This window comes from Salvia hispanica, chromosome 6, assembly GCF_029641045.1.
Source record: "Salvia hispanica isolate PSC_SH4W2 chromosome 6, Shi_PSC_v1, whole genome shotgun sequence".
Classification (NCBI taxonomy): Eukaryota; Viridiplantae; Streptophyta; class Magnoliopsida; order Lamiales; family Lamiaceae; genus Salvia; species Salvia hispanica.
The window spans coordinates 46,326,393-46,344,759 of record NC_142697.1 but is presented as its reverse complement, the minus strand read 5'-3'; the positions used below and the strand labels follow the sequence as shown (position 1 = coordinate 46,344,759).

General features: G+C 33.8%; 2 protein-coding genes across 3 annotated transcripts; both read right to left on the bottom strand.

The window, feature by feature from the left end:
- Positions 1-387: 387 nt before the first annotated feature.
- LOC125207344 (exportin-T) lies at positions 388-6,324 on the bottom strand. Its single transcript, XM_048106640.2, has 14 exons — positions 4,338-6,324; positions 4,139-4,228; positions 3,971-4,060; positions 3,728-3,832; positions 3,379-3,438; positions 3,086-3,148; positions 2,914-3,009; positions 2,464-2,628; positions 1,886-2,059; positions 1,719-1,784; positions 1,543-1,641; positions 1,189-1,335; positions 801-966; positions 388-705 (listed from the first exon to the last, which is right to left on the bottom strand). The coding sequence occupies exons 1-13, from the start codon at positions 6,066-6,068 to the stop codon at positions 877-879; spliced, it is 2,976 nt and encodes a 991-aa protein (XP_047962597.2). The 5' UTR covers positions 6,069-6,324; the 3' UTR covers positions 388-705; positions 801-876.
- A 1,550-nt stretch (positions 6,325-7,874) lies between these two features.
- LOC125208293 (uncharacterized) lies at positions 7,875-10,169 on the bottom strand. 2 transcript variants are annotated; one of them, XM_048107875.2, is made up of 7 exons: positions 9,829-10,169; positions 9,296-9,395; positions 9,014-9,079; positions 8,795-8,903; positions 8,548-8,630; positions 8,289-8,395; positions 7,875-8,191 (listed from the first exon to the last, which is right to left on the bottom strand). In XM_048107875.2, exons 1-7 carry the CDS (start codon positions 9,978-9,980, stop codon positions 8,062-8,064), a joined length of 747 nt encoding a protein of 248 aa, XP_047963832.2. In that variant the 5' UTR covers positions 9,981-10,169; the 3' UTR covers positions 7,875-8,061. The 2 variants fall into 2 exon arrangements, with proteins under 2 accessions (XP_047963832.2, XP_047963831.2); XM_048107874.2 differs by having other exon boundaries at positions 8,795-8,912; positions 9,829-10,167.
- Between the last annotated feature and the right edge of the window lie 8,198 nt (positions 10,170-18,367).

The window sequence follows — 18,367 nt, the reverse complement described above, 5'->3', positions numbered from 1 at the left end:
ACCTATACCCATGACTCATTTTTTCAACTTCGCTCAAATAATTCCATATTTTAAGTCAAGTTGTATTGCAATAATGATCTCTTGTATAAATACAAGTATTGAGTTGAATTAAATGCTTGCAAAACATGGGGAGAATTTTCGAAATAGTCTACTTTATTTTTATAAAAATTATGGTTGTTACAATGTGTTATAGAGCCAAAATTAATTTCTATTGCCGTGTGGAAACATAAAATTCAAGCATCACATAATGTGTAATGATTTCTATCCAGCTAAGATTTAACTATTATTAGCACATAGTTCGATTTTATTGACTAATAATATCAAAACTAGCAAAGATTCACCACAAGCAACAACCTCATTCACACTCCAGAACATGAAGCTGAGTGAAGTGGAAGCAGCTCGACTCGATTATGTATGCAATCGCTTCATATAAAATGAATGAATGGAATGAAGGTAGGAAACGTTTAACGAAAACAAAATCTGCTAATTTTCACACTAAACCCACCTGAGGAGGGCGGGGAACGGAAAAAAGGGGAATGTAGCATTTTAAAAACAGAATCTACCATTTCCTCGATATATGGAACGTAGAAACTGAGGTCCAGAGTCGTCATCTTGAGCGCTTTGGTTGCTGATACTCTCTCCCAAATGATGCGAACGAAACAAAATTGGGAATAACAAACGAATGATATTTACACGAAAAGAGACCTGCAATTAAGTAGGTGTAACAATTGTAAAAGCTTGTCACACATTTAAATCAAGTTCTTAAATGGATTCTCGAGAAGAAAGTGACCGGGACGAACCTTTTTAGGGACAGATATCGAAGAGCAACAGCTGTAACATTAGGATGTTTAGTTTTACATGGAGCGGGACGTTCTGTTATCTGGAAACCAAGCTGCCATTTTGTAGTGGTCTCAACCTTTCTACGAGGGACTGGTAGAAGGACTTCAGTGCCTTGACGTCGTTTCCCTAATAACAAACACAACACAACACCACATCAAATCATCGTGCTGCCTAGAACAGTTTGGTCTGTGTGCAAGGACACACACAAAATAAAATGGCACTGTCACCATCTAAAATTGCTGAATTAATTTATTGTCTGTTTGGAAGTTGAAAATAATCTAACTCTAAATGACCTGTTTAAATAAATCGTAGGACGACGAGGAAAGTGTTGAAAGCATTAGATAGTACCTGCAGCTTTTGACAATACTGCTCTGCCAAGTCTTGAGGGCAATGAATACTCGGAAAACACTTTGATACAAAATGGAGGAGAAAATCATTGCCTAATTTCTCATACATGACCTTTTGGGCTGTTACTATTTCGCCAAACAAGAGGATCTGTCAAATGATGCCACAAGAAGAAAATGTGGATTAGTTTAGGCGATGCCAAGGACAAACAGAAGCAGAAAACACGATGAGAAGAAGCAGAGCATAGATGAGACGCGTACTTAATTTGGTGAAATTCATAAGTGATACAGTGTCTAATCGATGAATGGTAAAAGAAAATTGATGGTACATGTCTAGAATCCAAAACAATAAGCTTACAGTATTTGCATCGCGAAACTCAAAGGATTTATCCAGCACGCTGTAGAGACAGCAATTGACTGCAAATGTCTCGATTATGAACCTCTGGAAACCAGGCAACTGAAAATATACCTACTTTCAGTATTCTAAATAGATTGCAAAGCATAAATAATAGGCGTACATTCCAAGTAAGATACCGTCTCTTTTCCGTAAGGACCGGCGCACCAATCCTTGATTAGCCTAATGAACACTTGAACACATGCCTGAAAGATTACAAAGAATATTTATAAAAACCCACAGTATACTACATCAGAGCAAAAAGCTTGTAAGCAAATTTATAAAATCCAAGAATTTTGCATTCTACCTTTCTAACAATGATATCCTTATGATTACAACAATTATATAACAGCAATTGCATCATCAAATCCAGGTGCGGAGTACTTTTAGGGGATAGGAAGACTGATGATAGCTCATGTGTAGCAATAACATTCAGAAATACAAAGAATGTTTTCTGAAGCTCTTGCATTTCACGAATTTCCTGAGACAAAAATCCATATTGAGATTCAAACCACAGTTGATAGTGAGCTGCATTGCTGCATGAAGAGATTTACATTAAAGGAGACATCAGGCTAACTGATACATGGGATTTAATGCATATCTAATAGCTCGTAGGCTTATCTCCACAAAAAAAATGAAAGAGAAATTCAAACACAAAGATAAAATCAAATGGAATCTATAATGTTATGCTTCAAGGTGATTTTCCTGAGCACTATGATTAAAGCTGTATTCACGAATTCTAAGCTTTAGGCCAAGAGAGGGAGAGGCTATTCATTATTCATAAGTGGTCCAACTGCTTATCTGCTGTAAATGATTCGAATGCACACTCCATGCAAAGGTAATTTCGATCGTATCAGCTCAAATATCGCGAACTAGTTCACATACCTCACCACAGCTGCCCGGCCCTGATGGAATATCGTTCGCTGGGAGAATACTGAATGCCCTACTAGCAATAACAGGGTATACAGATTCCAAGATGTCACGGACTTCAGTACCAAATTTGCAGATGAGCTGATTAAGCAGTACAAGAAAACCCACCAATTCCTTTGGCTGCAACAGAGTATTATAAACATTGATTACCCTAGTTGAGAGTGTATTTCCATACAAAAAAAATTGCATCCAAACATAAAAGACTGATGATTAAACATGCACACTTAGTATCCCAGCTAGACATGTTACTGAATATGTAGCAGCAAATGTAGAATCATCATATAATCACGGACACATCAAAAAGTTCAAAACAAGAAGGCAAAAGGGTACAATATCTACCATTATTTCAGAACATATGAACACAAGTATAAGATTTGAGAAAAATGAAGAACCAAATTCTTATACCTCACTATTAATTAACAACTGGCCCAGTGCATTCGGAAGACAAGGAAATATGGAAGGTCCTAGAGTGTCCACCATACGATGAATGAAAGATGTAACCTAGAAAAACAATGTGCCATTAGATAGAAAGTGTATGAAACATGACACCTCAAGTGGAAAGATCTGCAATTCTTACCTTACTTCGCAGGGGTTCTACCTTCGGGAAGACAACAAGGATTTGCAGGAGTATGTCCAAAGTCTGGAATAGATGGTAAGGCATTATAAATTATAATGTATGCATATTGAGAGGGAGTGAAAAAGAACGGGTGTGTGGTGGTTTGATGGCATTGAGAACAAGGGAGAAAGCTTGCTATCAATTAATACATTGCCATTTCTCCAACAAATTCAACTTTTTCCACACTAGATAACTAAATCAAGTACACAAAGAAGAATAGAAAATTCGTAACTTACTAGTTGATTTGAAATTACCTTTTTAAACATGAGACCAATTCCAGGGCGGCTGGTAGTTACCAGACGCTGATTGAAGCCCTAATCACACAAAAGAAATTTATAGCAAATATTTGCATAAAACAGTTTAATACAGACCCAAAACCAGAAGAATGGAAACAAACTTCCCAGACAGCCACATAGTATGTTTTATCATGGTAACATAATAAAATATATATGTTGTTAAGAATGTGGTAATCTTCATAATAAAATGTGGCATCATTAATTAGACATATTTCATTTCCCTATTAACACTACAATCATGAAAGAAAAAATAGACTAAACCGAGCATGCACAATATGAAGTGATAAATTTGAGATCTCGTGAACACCTTGCTAAGAGCATTAATAGCCATAACTATTTGCTGCATATTTTCGATCTGCAAAAGAGACTCTTCAGGATTTTGAGGCTTAGCATTTGAGATGGCCAGCTCAACCTGCAAAAGCATAAAATTGCAATTTAGCGTGGTTTTTCCACCATACTACAGATTCAAAAAAGGTAAATGAAAACTTCTCCGCTGCTACCAAACCCCACTGTAACTTTTAAAAAAATACTGTCATATGCCAACTTCGACCTGCTGGCAAAGAGGCGTCAGCAGTGAAGAGAGATAATCAGATTGTTTCTCACGGGGTACATCTTCCATCCCTATTAACAAGCCAATCGCCTAAGAGAACAAAAAGACAACATTAGATACTAAACCAACTATCTTATTGAATCAAAAGCCTCTATGTATAAAGCTGACCTCGAAAATGTGGCTTCCATCTTCAGATACTGAAACATCGTTTGAGACCCTGCCCATTCTTGTAAACTGGGCAACTGTATCCTGTAGGCTCTGATATTTGATATGCACAAAATGTGTCAGAGAGACCAAAATATAACACCATCTTTTAAAGCATGTGCTGCAGAAACAAAATAAGAAAGTCAGGAAGTCAGACTGCTACCTGCAAGATGGTCTCAATGAAAGGCACAAGCTTTGCTTTTAGCAATTTCACAACCCTCATGAAGAGATAGCTCGCCCTTCTGCTGACGTTGACATTTGGATGGTGTATACCTCTCTCATCAAGAAAGGCCTGCAGCGCAACTGGAATATATTGTGTATTCTCTGACACAAATTTCATGTATCTTGTTATTGTATCCAAATAAACATGCGCAACAAGTCTATTGGAGTGGCAAGGAAATCGCGTTGATAACAGCATCGGTATCAGTTCACCAAGTAGGCCACTACCAGTCCTCATAGCATCAACATTTAGTGATTCGCCAAGCTCATAAAATAAGGAAAGAGACGCCTCAACTTCCTCGACATTTCTATCTTCTGATGATGACACAGAATTTCCTAATGAGTTTTTTATGAATACCTGAGTCAGATCTGGTGCAACACGACCTACACTACGGAGTAAAACAAATAAATCCTTCCGAAACTCTGCCATACTATCTGCTTCTTGCTGCCCAATCTTGTCCAATATATCCAGATTATTTCGATACATGGGATCAAACTGGATCTGCACGCGGATAACTTCCAATATTTGGCTCAAATGAAGCAGCTGCCTGTCTGTCAATGTGGAATGGTTTTTCATTGTGCCAACATACACTGAGAGAAACTGCACAATGCTGAATGTCGAATCAACTTCACCGTTCTGGATGATAGTGAAAACTGATGGCAAAACCTCATTCAGAAGCTCTACTGAAACCTCCCTACCATCCTCCGGCTTCAAGTGCTTCGAACATTCCAGAACTTCAACTGCATAGCCCGTGAGCAACGCAGCCACACCAGACACCAACTCCGAGCCACTATCATCTGTAACCAACCTAAAAACACTAGATATCTGAATGCTTTGCAAAAGAGCAAGCTTTGACTTAAACTCCATCCTTTTCGACACCACTGCCAGAACAGCGCCAGATGCAGCAGCTCGAAGCTGATCCGGTAACCCCTCCGCCAACATAAGCTCAAACAGCAACTTCGTGAACGCATCATTGGCTATCAACCCTATGTCCATCCACGAAACATACTTCCTCATCGACTCCAGAACACTAGAGCACAAATCAGCGTTTGAATTCTTATACATCGAAACAATGTCATACCACGCTCTAACCATCTGAGGCACGCACTGCACTCGCATCGCATCCTTAATCCTCCCCGCCACAGTCACATCCTCCCCACTTCGCGGATAATCCAAGCTAATCAACTCATCATCCATCACATTCAAAACCCGACAAAACATATCAATCACAGCAGCTCCCTTACCCAATTTATTCAAGAAATCAACAAAAACAGATGACCAGATTTCCGGATACTCATAACTAACCAATGTTACAATAACCTGAGCAAGCTTATTCTTAACAAACGCCGGGCTCTCGAAAATCCTCGCCGAATTAGCATCATTCGCGTGGACAGGCTCGCCACACGCAATCGAAAACACGGATTTCCGAATCACATCCTTCTCCTCCGGCGACATTGACGAGTACCTAACTCGAAGAATCTCATGGAGGCACTGCAGACACCAAAACTTAACCTCCACTAAGTTCGACACACAAAACTTTTCTATGCAAATGCTACTGATTGAAGGTTCGTCTTTAACTTGCTGAATAAAGGCAGCTGCTTGTAATTTTATCAGCGATTCAATTGTGCCGGATTCATCAAAGCTTATAAGAATTGCCTTTTCGAGATCATCCATCACTCGCCAAAAACCCTAAACCCTAGAATCAGAACTCCAAACCCTCAAAAACCAAAATCCCGATTGCTAACTCGGCTCAGTTCTACCAATAAACTCAATTTATCCACTTGTTTATCGAATTGATCGAACGAACAGAGGCTCCACAGCTTTGATCGACGATATTTTTAATTTTAGAGCTTGGGTTTGAGAAGAGATTCAGCAATGGTGGAAGAAGAGAAGAAAAGTGAAGACGGTGGATTTTCAAGGGATCCTAATTTATAGTTCCCACAATCCTAAATTCGAGGCAATTGCTTCCCTAATTTTTTTGTTTAATTAGATTTTCATAAATTTATATTCACTCCGTCTCAGTCTCATTTTGACCGGGCACGGAATTTAATAAATGTAATGAAAAGTGAACTGAAAAAGTTTATGGAACGTGGGTCCTATTTTTATATAGTACTCGTATTAGTTTTATAATAATCCCTCTGTCCCTGATTAGGAGTCACACTTTTACCGAGCACGAATTTTAAGAAATGTAAAGAAAAGTTGGTTGAAAAAGTTAGTGGAATGTGAGACTCATTTTTTTTATATTGGTTTTATAATAAAATGTGAGTGAATTGAGTTAAAGGAATGTGGAACCTACTTACTATTTATGGTAAAATGAAGTGTGACTCTTAATTGGGGACGGACCGAAATTGAAAAGTGTGACTCTTAATCGGGGACGGAGAGAGTAATAAACGGTGAGTGAGAATGAGTTAGTGGAATATGAGGTCTACTACAAAAAATGGTAAAAAGTGAAATGAGACAAATTATGTGAGATGATACCGAAATGGAAAAATAAGATAAATTATCTGGGACGGAGGGAGTATTGGTTTATGCTAATGTTCAACTAAATTTGTTCATAAAAAAATTTATTGGTGTCTTATAACTTTAAGTTGAGCTTAGATTGTCTAAAATTAAATTGGTACTTCATTTTAATTTTCACTTATGGAAAGGTTAAGAAATAGTAAATGAACACTAATCTATTATCTTAAAATTAAATACTGAAATCAAACTGAATAACATTTATATAAGTCAATTTTATTTAATTCATCAAACACCTAAATGTATTGATTTATTACCCATTCCTACTATATTAATAATACTGTCTTTCAAAATTGAACCATTTTTCATTCATGAAAATAAGTGATTTAAGGATACAATCTTCAAAGAAGAAAAATTTCTACAGAACACCTCACCATTTGGTAAAAAAAATTACATTCGATGCAAGAAAAGATTGAATTTCTTATTCGAGTTCTCTTTGGATTTTTTTTTTTACGTAGGAAAGTAGACAAAATTGCCACTGTCGATTTTTGAAGTAAATCCCTTATCCAAAATTATAACAATATTTGCATTTTCACTTAGAAACAGTTCGATTTGAAGATTATATCTTGGTATGTATTATATTTAGTTCATGAGATGGCAAGCGAAGAACATAAATTAACCTCAACTTCCAAGGGTTGGGCGGAGCTGCCACACCGGACAGCTCCGACTCATGTCCCTTTTAGTTTCAAACTTGAGAAGAAAAAAATGAATTAGATTATACTCCCTCCGTCCCCGAATACTTGACACAGTTCGCTATTTCCATTTTTGGTAGTGGACCACATATTCCACTAACTCATTCCTACTCACATTTATTATAAAACTACTACTTTAAAGGTAGGACCCACATCCCACCAACTTTTTCAACAGACTTTCCATTATATTTCTTAAAATCCGTGTCGGATCAAACCGTGTCAAGTATTCGGGGACGGAAGGAGTAATTTATAATGGATCTACAGCTAGATAAATCCGAAATTCATCTTTTAATTCGATGAAATAACCCTTCACAAATCCAATCCTAAACACTGTTTAGTTTTACAAAGCTTTATTCTTGCAGTATAAGTAATAATATGGATAATAAATGAATCTATTGAGCATAATGAAGGGAAATATGCATTTGTGACGGTAAAAATATACTATAAACTAGTGAAACCTAAGATCCAGCTTTTTTGTTTGCATCGGTGTTCAAGGGAGGGAGAATGGTGTTGGCCAGGTCGTCGTCCAGCTTGACCGGAAAAGACGGCATCGACTGCTTAACCTCTGCCATTTCTTCCAACCTCAAACTGCACAAAAACACATTTCAGATTCATTAGAATGTCTGGATTTCGCGCAAGGATCAGTCAAAACAATAGATGAGTAGTAGACTGCTTTTGGACTTACTCTTTTAGGATTAAATTGATATCACCTTGGGGCTTTTGGATGTACTCTTTTACGATCAAATTGATATTAGCTCGGGCTTCAGTGAAGAGACGGATGTTCTCATCAAGCTGCACGAAATAGGCAATCATAATCCATGTACTTCATATTAGAAAAGCTACAAATCAAGTTAATCAACACATGAATGAAGAATAATGCTTTGGTTAATTCCGCTTCAAATTCAAAGCTAGTTCAACACTAAAGGCACTGAAGCTGCAAGTACCTTGCAAGCAGACAAGTTATCAGAAATCTGATCCAAGGCCCGAGCATTATTCCTCAGAATCTGTCTAGCAGGATCATCGATAGCTGAAATTCACAAGTTCAAAGGGTCAATCTTGTTTATAGACATGTAAATGTTCTGAAAGAAAATTAATGTCAACAAGAACTCAAGAAAAATCAACACCTAAGAAGAAGCAATTTGACTTCTACACGAGTAAGTGAAACATAACGCCATATGCTGTAAAACTGACCATTAAATCTGTCAACACTGCCCACGTCCACGTCCACTGACATCACTGCAAGTCCATTGACAGGGTTTGCTACTTGAGATGATTCCGGCAACGCATCAGAACCTTTTTCCTGAAATAGCTAAATTGTGCAAGAATATTAGTTAGATCAGTTAAACAGATTATAAATAAGTTTATCGATGAATATCCATCACTAGCTGATTCTGTCAAGATTACAGGTACCTTTTTGCCTTCATTTTTCCTCGATGAATCAACATCCTCTTTCTTTCTCTTGCCATTCTCCCTTCTCTGCAGAACAAGAAACCATACACGTTCAGGGCATAATTAGCAGTAACATAAATCAAATTTATAAAAATTGCCTCTTTTTTGATCAACATTGCCTCTTGATGTTCACCATCATCATAAACTGTGCAAAATATGAAGAAAGGAGATTCTAGAAACACATTTATTTGGATTTCAGTTTATAATGAAATAGAAACTTCATTGAAGGGAATGATATCTCACATTCATCCATACGCAGCGTAATGCAACATCCCGAACTGTCTTGCCTCTCAAAGCTTGAGAAATCCTAAGATAAAGGGTAGGAGTGCTTTCCGAGGCATATCTGCATCGTGTAAACGATAAATTGATAAGCATAACAGCAATGCAGGTCACCGTTTAAACAAATTTGCAGTTATGTTTTTACTCATCATTCCTAGTTCTAGCCTAATTACATTCTGAAACGTGAAAACGATCAAATTCAACTCGGTCTCGAACAATAGCCTCGAGCCAGTAAATCGATTCCCCCGCATTATTCGTCCATAACATCAAAACCATCACTACTTCAACAATCCACATTCTCAGCCAATAAACTATTCCAAACCAACACGAATTCAAGTAAAACCTGCCACATAATGCGAACAACAATCCGATTGCTAGAAAACACGCATCAAAAAATGATCAATTCAAACACAAAGCAACTAAATCATCTAATTCACAAAACGAAAAACTGCAATAGAAGGAAAACGAATCTAAAAAAAAAAAAAACAGAAGCTCACTTTTCCAGCAAATCCTCCAGCGCCGACTCTTCCTGGGGCTTCCACTCAAGCGACAATCCAGGATTATGCAAGAGCTCTCTTCGGCTCGTCTGTACCGCCGAATTCTTCACCGATTTGCCGCCGCTGCCAGTGATGCTATCGCCGGCAGCCATGAAATTGAAAAACTAAACCAACAAATCAAATTGAACTCACGAACAGCTCTGAATGTGTGTAGCTTTGATTGGGAGAATCGAATTTAAAACTCAGGAACAGCTCTGAATGTATATAGCTTCGATTTTGGAAGATCAAATTTGAAGCCGAATTTGAATAGAAGAATAAAATAATGGGTTCGCGGAAAAGGGGATTTCTTACGTATTTATATGAAGGGGGTAAGATTCGGTGGGGTCAGCTATTGCAAATTAAATTGGTTTATTTCTATTTAATATTTGATGGATAGAATTAGGGAATATCTTAAAACTTTATGAGTAATAGATAAAATATGAACTAAGTCAAAAGAAGTAATCATCAATCGATATGCAAATGTGGGATCATCTTCTAATGCTTATAGCATTACAATCCAAAATCAAGACTAAATTTCCACCCTTAGATCTTAAAATGAGTGTATGAGATTAAATCTTACGAATCTCAATAGATAGTAGACAAAATCTCAATACAGTTTTATTGAAATTTCACATGCATTATGTTGATATTTCACATGCATTATGTTGAGATTTTATATGCATTATATTGAGATTTTTTTATGTATTTATTGATAAAAAAAATATGTTACGAAAACTGAAACAAAAATCAAGTTTCATCATCCGAACGTCGTCGGAACATATGCAAGTGAGATATCGTTAGAATCCTTATAAAATTACCTTAATTTGATATATTTTTTGCTAAAAAATAATATAAATCGAGTGAGTTATGTAAATTTAAAGTTTTAATAAGAGAGAATTGACATTAATACCCTAAAATTTTATTTAATACTCATTTAAATTTTTTCACATGGCATTATATCCACTAGATCTTATAATCTAATGGTTAAAAATTGGTCTCAGTTTTTTATTGCTAATTAGTTAGTAATTGATCACATCCCTGCAAACGTGAGTGTTTAGTTTAAGATTTATTTAATTTGTATACTCCCTCCGTCCCAATAAATATGAAACGTTTGTTTTCGGCACAAGATTTTATGTAGTGTTGTTTTGTGAGTTAAAGAAGAGAGAGGAAAAAGTAGAGAGAAAATTATTTTTATTTTAAGAAACGTTTCATTTTTAATGGGACAACTCAAAAAGGAAAACGTTTTATTTATAGTGGGACAGAGGAAGTATATCATTAAAGTAATTTAGGACACAGTCTTCAAAGAAGAAAATTAAAAAAAAAAAAAAAACAGTTCATCATTTAGTAAATTATTTTTATATCCAATATAAGAAAAGATTGAATTTTTTATACGAGTTCTCTTCAAAAAAAAATTATGTAAGAAAGTAGACACAATTGTCACTATCCATTTTTCGAGTAAAGCCCATAACAAAAAATAACAATATTGATTGAAGTTGCATTCAACTTAAATGACAAGTCATTAATGGAATTTGAATTAATAAAGTTTATATGTACTTACTTTAAGTTTTAATATATTTTTAGATTATTAATAACAAATATTTGGTCTATAGAATATTGATAAAAAAGATAATTATTTCATAATTAAATTCATTTTTAATTCAATGAAATAACCCTTCGCGAATTCAACACTAAGCACTATTTACAAATATGTATCCTTGCAGTAAAAATGAGTAATATTATGAATAATAAATGAATCTATTGTACATAATGAAGGAAATTTTGAACTTGTGACAGTACTAATACTATAAACCAATTAAAATTAGATCAGAAGTAATTAAAATTTTGTGGGCTTCTACGTGTATTAAAGCCCACTATGGCCCAACACTGGCCCAAATTTGCCACTGTAGTACACACTTCTATTTGGTTAAGAGAAAATTGTAGGCATCAAACAATGCCCATACCTAGGAATTTATTGTGCCCAACTAATGATATTCAAAAAAATTTATGCGTAAAATCCAAGTGAGGTCGGAGATCGAACGACCTCACCCTCAGCCAATAAGAGTCGGAAAACCCTATCAAATTCAATATCTAAATATGTTGTCGACCACTTGATGCGGCAGCTCTTCCCCAACCATTTGAGGTTTGCTTCGGTTTTCGTCTATTAACATTGTGCGGACAATCGGTGACCAATGTGCTGACAATAGTGACCGCAGACCCACAAATTTTCACAATATAAAAAATGTGATAATCTAATTGCAACGTTTTGAAATATGATTGTAACTTGATATGGTAATTACGTGTGAAAATTATTACTTTCAATTGATTAATTTCTTTGAGTTCAAAAGTTATTTTTGTAGCATTTGAAATAATAAAAAGTTTGGGAAAAAATATCAGGAAGGTTTGGTTTGTATTAGATCTCATTGCCTACCAATATGTTTTTGTCCATCTCATGTGGTGAGTGAGACCTAACACACAAAATTAGGCAAAGTGCTATCTATTGCCCTCATGCGTTTGTTCGATACAATTTTTCTAACTTGAAATAAAAAATAAAAAATTAACGCATTGAAATAAATATTTAATTATACATATTTGAATAGAAGAGTTTATTATTGTGTGCACGTTATTAATTATTACACTTTGTGTGTAAAAGCATCGAAGCCAACTACAATAAAAATAGAATTTCCGCCTTATTGAATTCGAACTCATGCCAAATGGCTGAAAATTATCATCCATTCAATAAACAGAACTTGTTATTCAAATAATTCCAATTAATATGTATAGAATCACAATCTTGATTTTGATTTTCCATTTAGCTCGCGGAGTCGGACATAGTGAAAGAATGTACGTTAACCCAGTGGCGAATCTAGGGGGGCAGGAGGGGGCGACCGCCCCCTCAGTTTGCCTCTGGCGTCGCCCCGAACTACGAAAAAAAATAGTTATGTCCACGCTAAATTAATCTAATGTGGGAATGAATACTCAAACCAACTCATCACTTAATCAGCTAAGGGAAGGATTTAATAGATCATTTAAATCGTGACCGTTGATCTCTTCTTAGATAGATTGATTTGTAGCCTTTAGATCAACTCTTTAGTTGATGAGTTAGAAATGATTTGTAACTTTGTTAATAGCCGAGAAATTAGGGCTAATGTTTGTAATTCCCTTTTTCACTTCCACTCGATTCAGAGATAAATAAGACTTTCTCTCAATTCTTCTCAATCACTGATACTCTTCTTCCTGCTTGTTCAAGAATCAATTCCAATTCATAACAGCTAATACTATATATTCCACCCCCTCCGTTTTCGGATCCTAGATCCGCCACTGCGTTAACTACATTACCGAAGGGTGGAGCGAAGTTGCAGCCTAATTTTGATCATTTTCTTATGGGACGATAAAACACACCACCAATCCAATATGGAATTCAAAATGGGAAAAGTCATCCAAACAAAACGGCTATATATTGAAAAGTTGAGTAGAGAACAAAATCCCCAAATCATATTTGACTTGTCCTAACAAATAAGTGCAAGTAACAATTGCTTCTTCTTCTTGCATTCACCTAACTATAACACACAAGAAAAAGTCATTTCTAATGTATGGACATTATGGGCTTCACACAAAACGACATAGTTTGTGTTGTGTAGAGAAGGATCTCACGTCACGTGTATAGTATAGCAACACCTCCAATAAATTGGGGCATTGATTCGTTAGAATTAGGTCGATTTGTTTTGGGAATTTCACAGCCACAATCAACGCACGTCTCTCTTCTCTTGCTAAATTTATTTATACTACAATAGTCGATTTAGGCCTACTCTGATAGCATATTAGAAATTGGTAACTCTCCCTTAAAAGGCTATACAAGAGAGATAATTATTCATACTTAAATAAATGAGCTAGGATCATCGATTACCAAATCGATATAGGATTAGATTTAACAATTTTAACATAATAGTTTACATTGACAATAGCAAAATTTAACGTTTTATATTAATATGTCTAAAAACACATTTCACTAGTCAAATGAAAATTGAACTCAGTTTACAGATTTTCAATAAATCTCCATAAATTAATCTTGAAAATTGATGGACTTAACAAAGAAAGAGAAATGAATTGGCCATAACATTAAAATTTCGACATAATACAAATTCTTAAACCTCAAATTTAATTATATAATATATATAAAAAAAAGTTATAGTGTAAAATAAAATATTAAAATTACAAAAAAACTTTTGTTAAATTTCTCTATTCATGGCCCCAAACCCATAGTCAATGGGATTCTTATTACTCCCTCTGTCCCATATAATTCGACCAGTATTACATTTTGAGCCGTCCCACATAATTTGTCCCACTTTACTTTTGTTATTTTTGGTAGTGGACAACATATTCCACTAACTCATTCCTACTCACATTTTATTATAAAACTAATACTTTAAAAGTAAAACTCACACCCCAACAATTTTTTCAACTCAATTTTCATTAGATTTCTTAAAACTCGTGCCGGGTCAAAGTATCCCAAATTATCTGGGACGGAAGGAGTACATGACAATTGTTTTTGTTTATAATTATTGAATTTAATTTGTTTCAAAATTTGTGACTTTATAATTGGGGCAAATTGCCTTGTCATGTATGGTTTTTTTTTTATCTAGATTTAGATATATATGATAAATAAACACTACAAAATAGAAGTAGAGAAAAATAAATAAATGAGTATAGAAGTAGTAGAAAACAACCAATAGAGTGGTCATTGGTGGCCAAGTAACAAGTGTGCGCCGCCGAGGAAGACCACTTGTCATTCGCGCCCGCCGCTAGCCCACCACGTGCCTTCCCAACCCACACCCTTATTTTGTCCTATTTTATTTTCTTTTTTAACAATTAAAGAAGAGATAAATTAATTTCAATTTTTATTCGTCATTTTCATTAAATTCTAGTAATTTATGGAATTTCCGTGGAGATGACGGTGGAGATTCATTGATTTGACAATTCTAAATGACCATAATGCCTATAGGATTCCACATTTTTGCAAGTTTAATTTTATTTGTGTGTGCTCTTTTATTGCATTTAATTAATTTAAAATATAAGCACAACAATTGGATTCTCAAGATCATTGTGAAGGTTTAGAGCATCTCCGCCGGCGAATGTTCCGGTCGGACGTCGCGGAAGTTCGACCGGACGTCCGCCATTGTGAAGGTTTAGGTCGGACACGGACGTCCGCCATTGTGGCGTCAGTCGGACGTCCGAGTTAAAATTTAATTTATTTTTTTTTTAAAAAAAAATTCTATAAATATGGTCGGACGAGGAGGAGTGAGAGTCGAAAGTTGTATTTCTCGACTTTTTATGATTATGTAATTTTTTACTTAATTATGTTTTTTTTAAGTATTATGTAATTTTTTTTAATGAAGTATTCGAATTTTCCCGTATTCCGTGTCGACATTTTAATTCCGTAAACTGAGTAATTGTGAATTTATTTTATTGCGGGAAGTTCTAGTGGAAGTCCTACATTGTACAGTGGGATGGGAAGTCCTAGTAACGTGGCAGAAAATTTTTGTGGGAAGTCCTAGTAGGAAGTCCGCCATTGGAGATGCTCTTACACGTGGTACTAATTAAAATGTGAAGAAATGAGGGAATGTTATATAAAGGGATATGATAATTCACATTTACTACACGAAAATATATACTATTACGATGTTCCCACTAAAAGGATATATAATCATTACGAATCCCATAAATATACATAAGATAAAATATTCTAAGGAAGATTAGGAATTTAGGATAGATTCCAATCCTCGTTAAATCCATGTGGGCAATAAAATAGTGGAATCCATTTACGTCAAAAGGGATAAAATTTATGATATTGTGAAGATTCATTTATAGTGGATATGGTCAATATGTAGCAATACCAAACTTTCATGCCGACATTTTAAACATTGGTTTTTTACTTAATATTATGTCGAATACATCACTCTAATACATTGGTATTAAATGGGCAAATCAAAGAAAATAATAAGCTTTATCTTAGTAATTTTTATTTAAATAAGTTGATAAAATAGAAAAAATTATAAAATGGACAATATGTTAAAGAACATGCATGAAGTTTTTCTACGTTAGCAAAAAGCTTAAATTAAAAAGATGAAGAGAAACAAAGTAACGGTATGTGAATAGAGAGTGTAATTAAAATAACTTTTTTATAAAAAATATAAATAATCATAATATAAAAAAAGTACTAATATTTGATTGATGCAAGATGCTTCATATCAAAATTATAGAATTGCATATTCCAAAGACCGTATAAAATTGTGACTTTATTCTCTTACATTTAGGCTTCAATAATATTATAGATAAAGATATCACATGTCATCTTCATTTATGGCTTAAGTCAATTTATGTTGCTTAAGGAGTTGGTTAGACGATGAAGTATCGATCTTAAATTTGAAATATCATATGCTTGAATTATACTAACATACTTTAAATTATACCATTAATTATATAAGTAGGTTCATTTATATTCATCATATTCGACCAACCCTAAAATTTATAGTTGGACCAAATAATTAATGGCCTATTGTATCTAATAAGACCAAGCTTAATTCAATTCTCTTAGGTCATTTTATAATATCTTGTTTTACTTTGAACTTGAAGTTAATTAATCGTCATAAATGAAAAGAGTAATCATTGTAGGTTATTTCATATAATTTGAAATATATTTATCAATATATATTACATCTAATTTAATGAAAAAGTAATCATTGTAGTTTGTAAATCTATGTAATTGGCAACGCATCTGATTAAAACAATATCCACAGATAATCATACAAATGTTTACTTTATTTTGATGTGGGATATTCGATCCTTTTCTTGTTGTATCAGTATTCTATCGTAAGATTCTTTCTAATATTTTTTTCCTAACATATATTGATTCCATATTTTCTAAATTCATTCATTTTAAAATTGAACACAGTGTCCTATTAATTAATGGTAAGGAATTTATTGTCTTATATTTTATTATGGATTACTTCGACAAAATAATGATTATAATCAACGTTTTCTAAGAATAATGATTCTAAATATATATGATATGTTAAATATTCTCTATGACGAGTGTTAGTGTATTACTTTATGCCATTATATATTGTTGCGTTATTGCATATATTTAAATCAAATAATTAAAATTAATAATAAAACCATCTTTATATAAATATACATACAATTTAAATTGTTCTTTATTAGTTTATTATTGTTTTTGTCAACCCACTACTCGGGTCTTTCTAGAATATATATGTACTTTTACAAATAATGTGCAATTAAGTGCAAAAGAAGGCTATTAAGTGCAATTAAATGAAAGTATTCAATAAGAGACATTTCTAATGGTTGATAGATAAACAAATATCTTGAAATAGTTTAATTGCGAAATCTATAGTTACAAACAAAACGAAATTTAAAATTAAGTAGAGCCAATTTTCCCCAAAAGAATGCAAAATTTCGAATGTATCGATATAATATTATTTTTTTAGATGGATGGGGGACATAAATTATTCAATGATTTTACTAAGCATTAAAATAATTATCATGTCACGCCGATGGGACAATATTCCATTCTTATCCAAACACAAATATTTTCTTGCTTAGTTTAATCTCAAATATCATGTCACGAAGTACTCAACACTAATTAAGAAACATGTAGGCCCTAAGACACCGAATAAATTAACTTTATAATGTGCTCCATGATTCTATGTCACATAGTCACATGAGTCCATTTAAATATCTAATCTTGATAATGGATATTCCTAATTTTCAGAGGATTACTAATTAAATTATTTAGTCATTTCCAAAATGGAGTATATAATTTATATTTTAGTGTACATCCAAACAAGTCCACGTGTGATGATTGCGATAATTTAATTCATTTCAAGATAAAAGCAACACAAGTAGTCAAGTAATGACAATAAAGAATGTATCTAAAAATAAAACATTGTAGATTACTACTAATTAATAGTAAATTATAATTTAGTCATCTCCAAAATAAAATTTACTAGTACTATAATTTAGTGTACATCCAAACAAGTCCACGTGTGTAGATTGCAACAATTTAATTCATTTCAAGATAAAAGCAACACAAGTAATGACAAGTAATTTAATCCATTTCAAGATAAAACACTATACAAAATAAAGATTTATAATAAGAAGATTTATAAAATTTACAAACATCAATTGATAAGGTATTGTGAATATTAAATTGATTCGAACTAAGTTGCTAATTTAGACAATCATGGTTAAAAATTCACAATCCAATAAATTATGATAAAATTATGATTGAGTGAGCTCACACTTAATTCGTAAAACTAGTAAATGTAATGGATTTGCTTGGTTGATGGACAATATATTCTATTCATCCCACTTTGTTATTAGATGGATCTTTTGCTACTAACATTACAACAAAATTTAAACATTTTTTCACGTGTACATTAAAACTAATTGTTGCACTAAATTTTAATTATTTAAAAAAAAATCA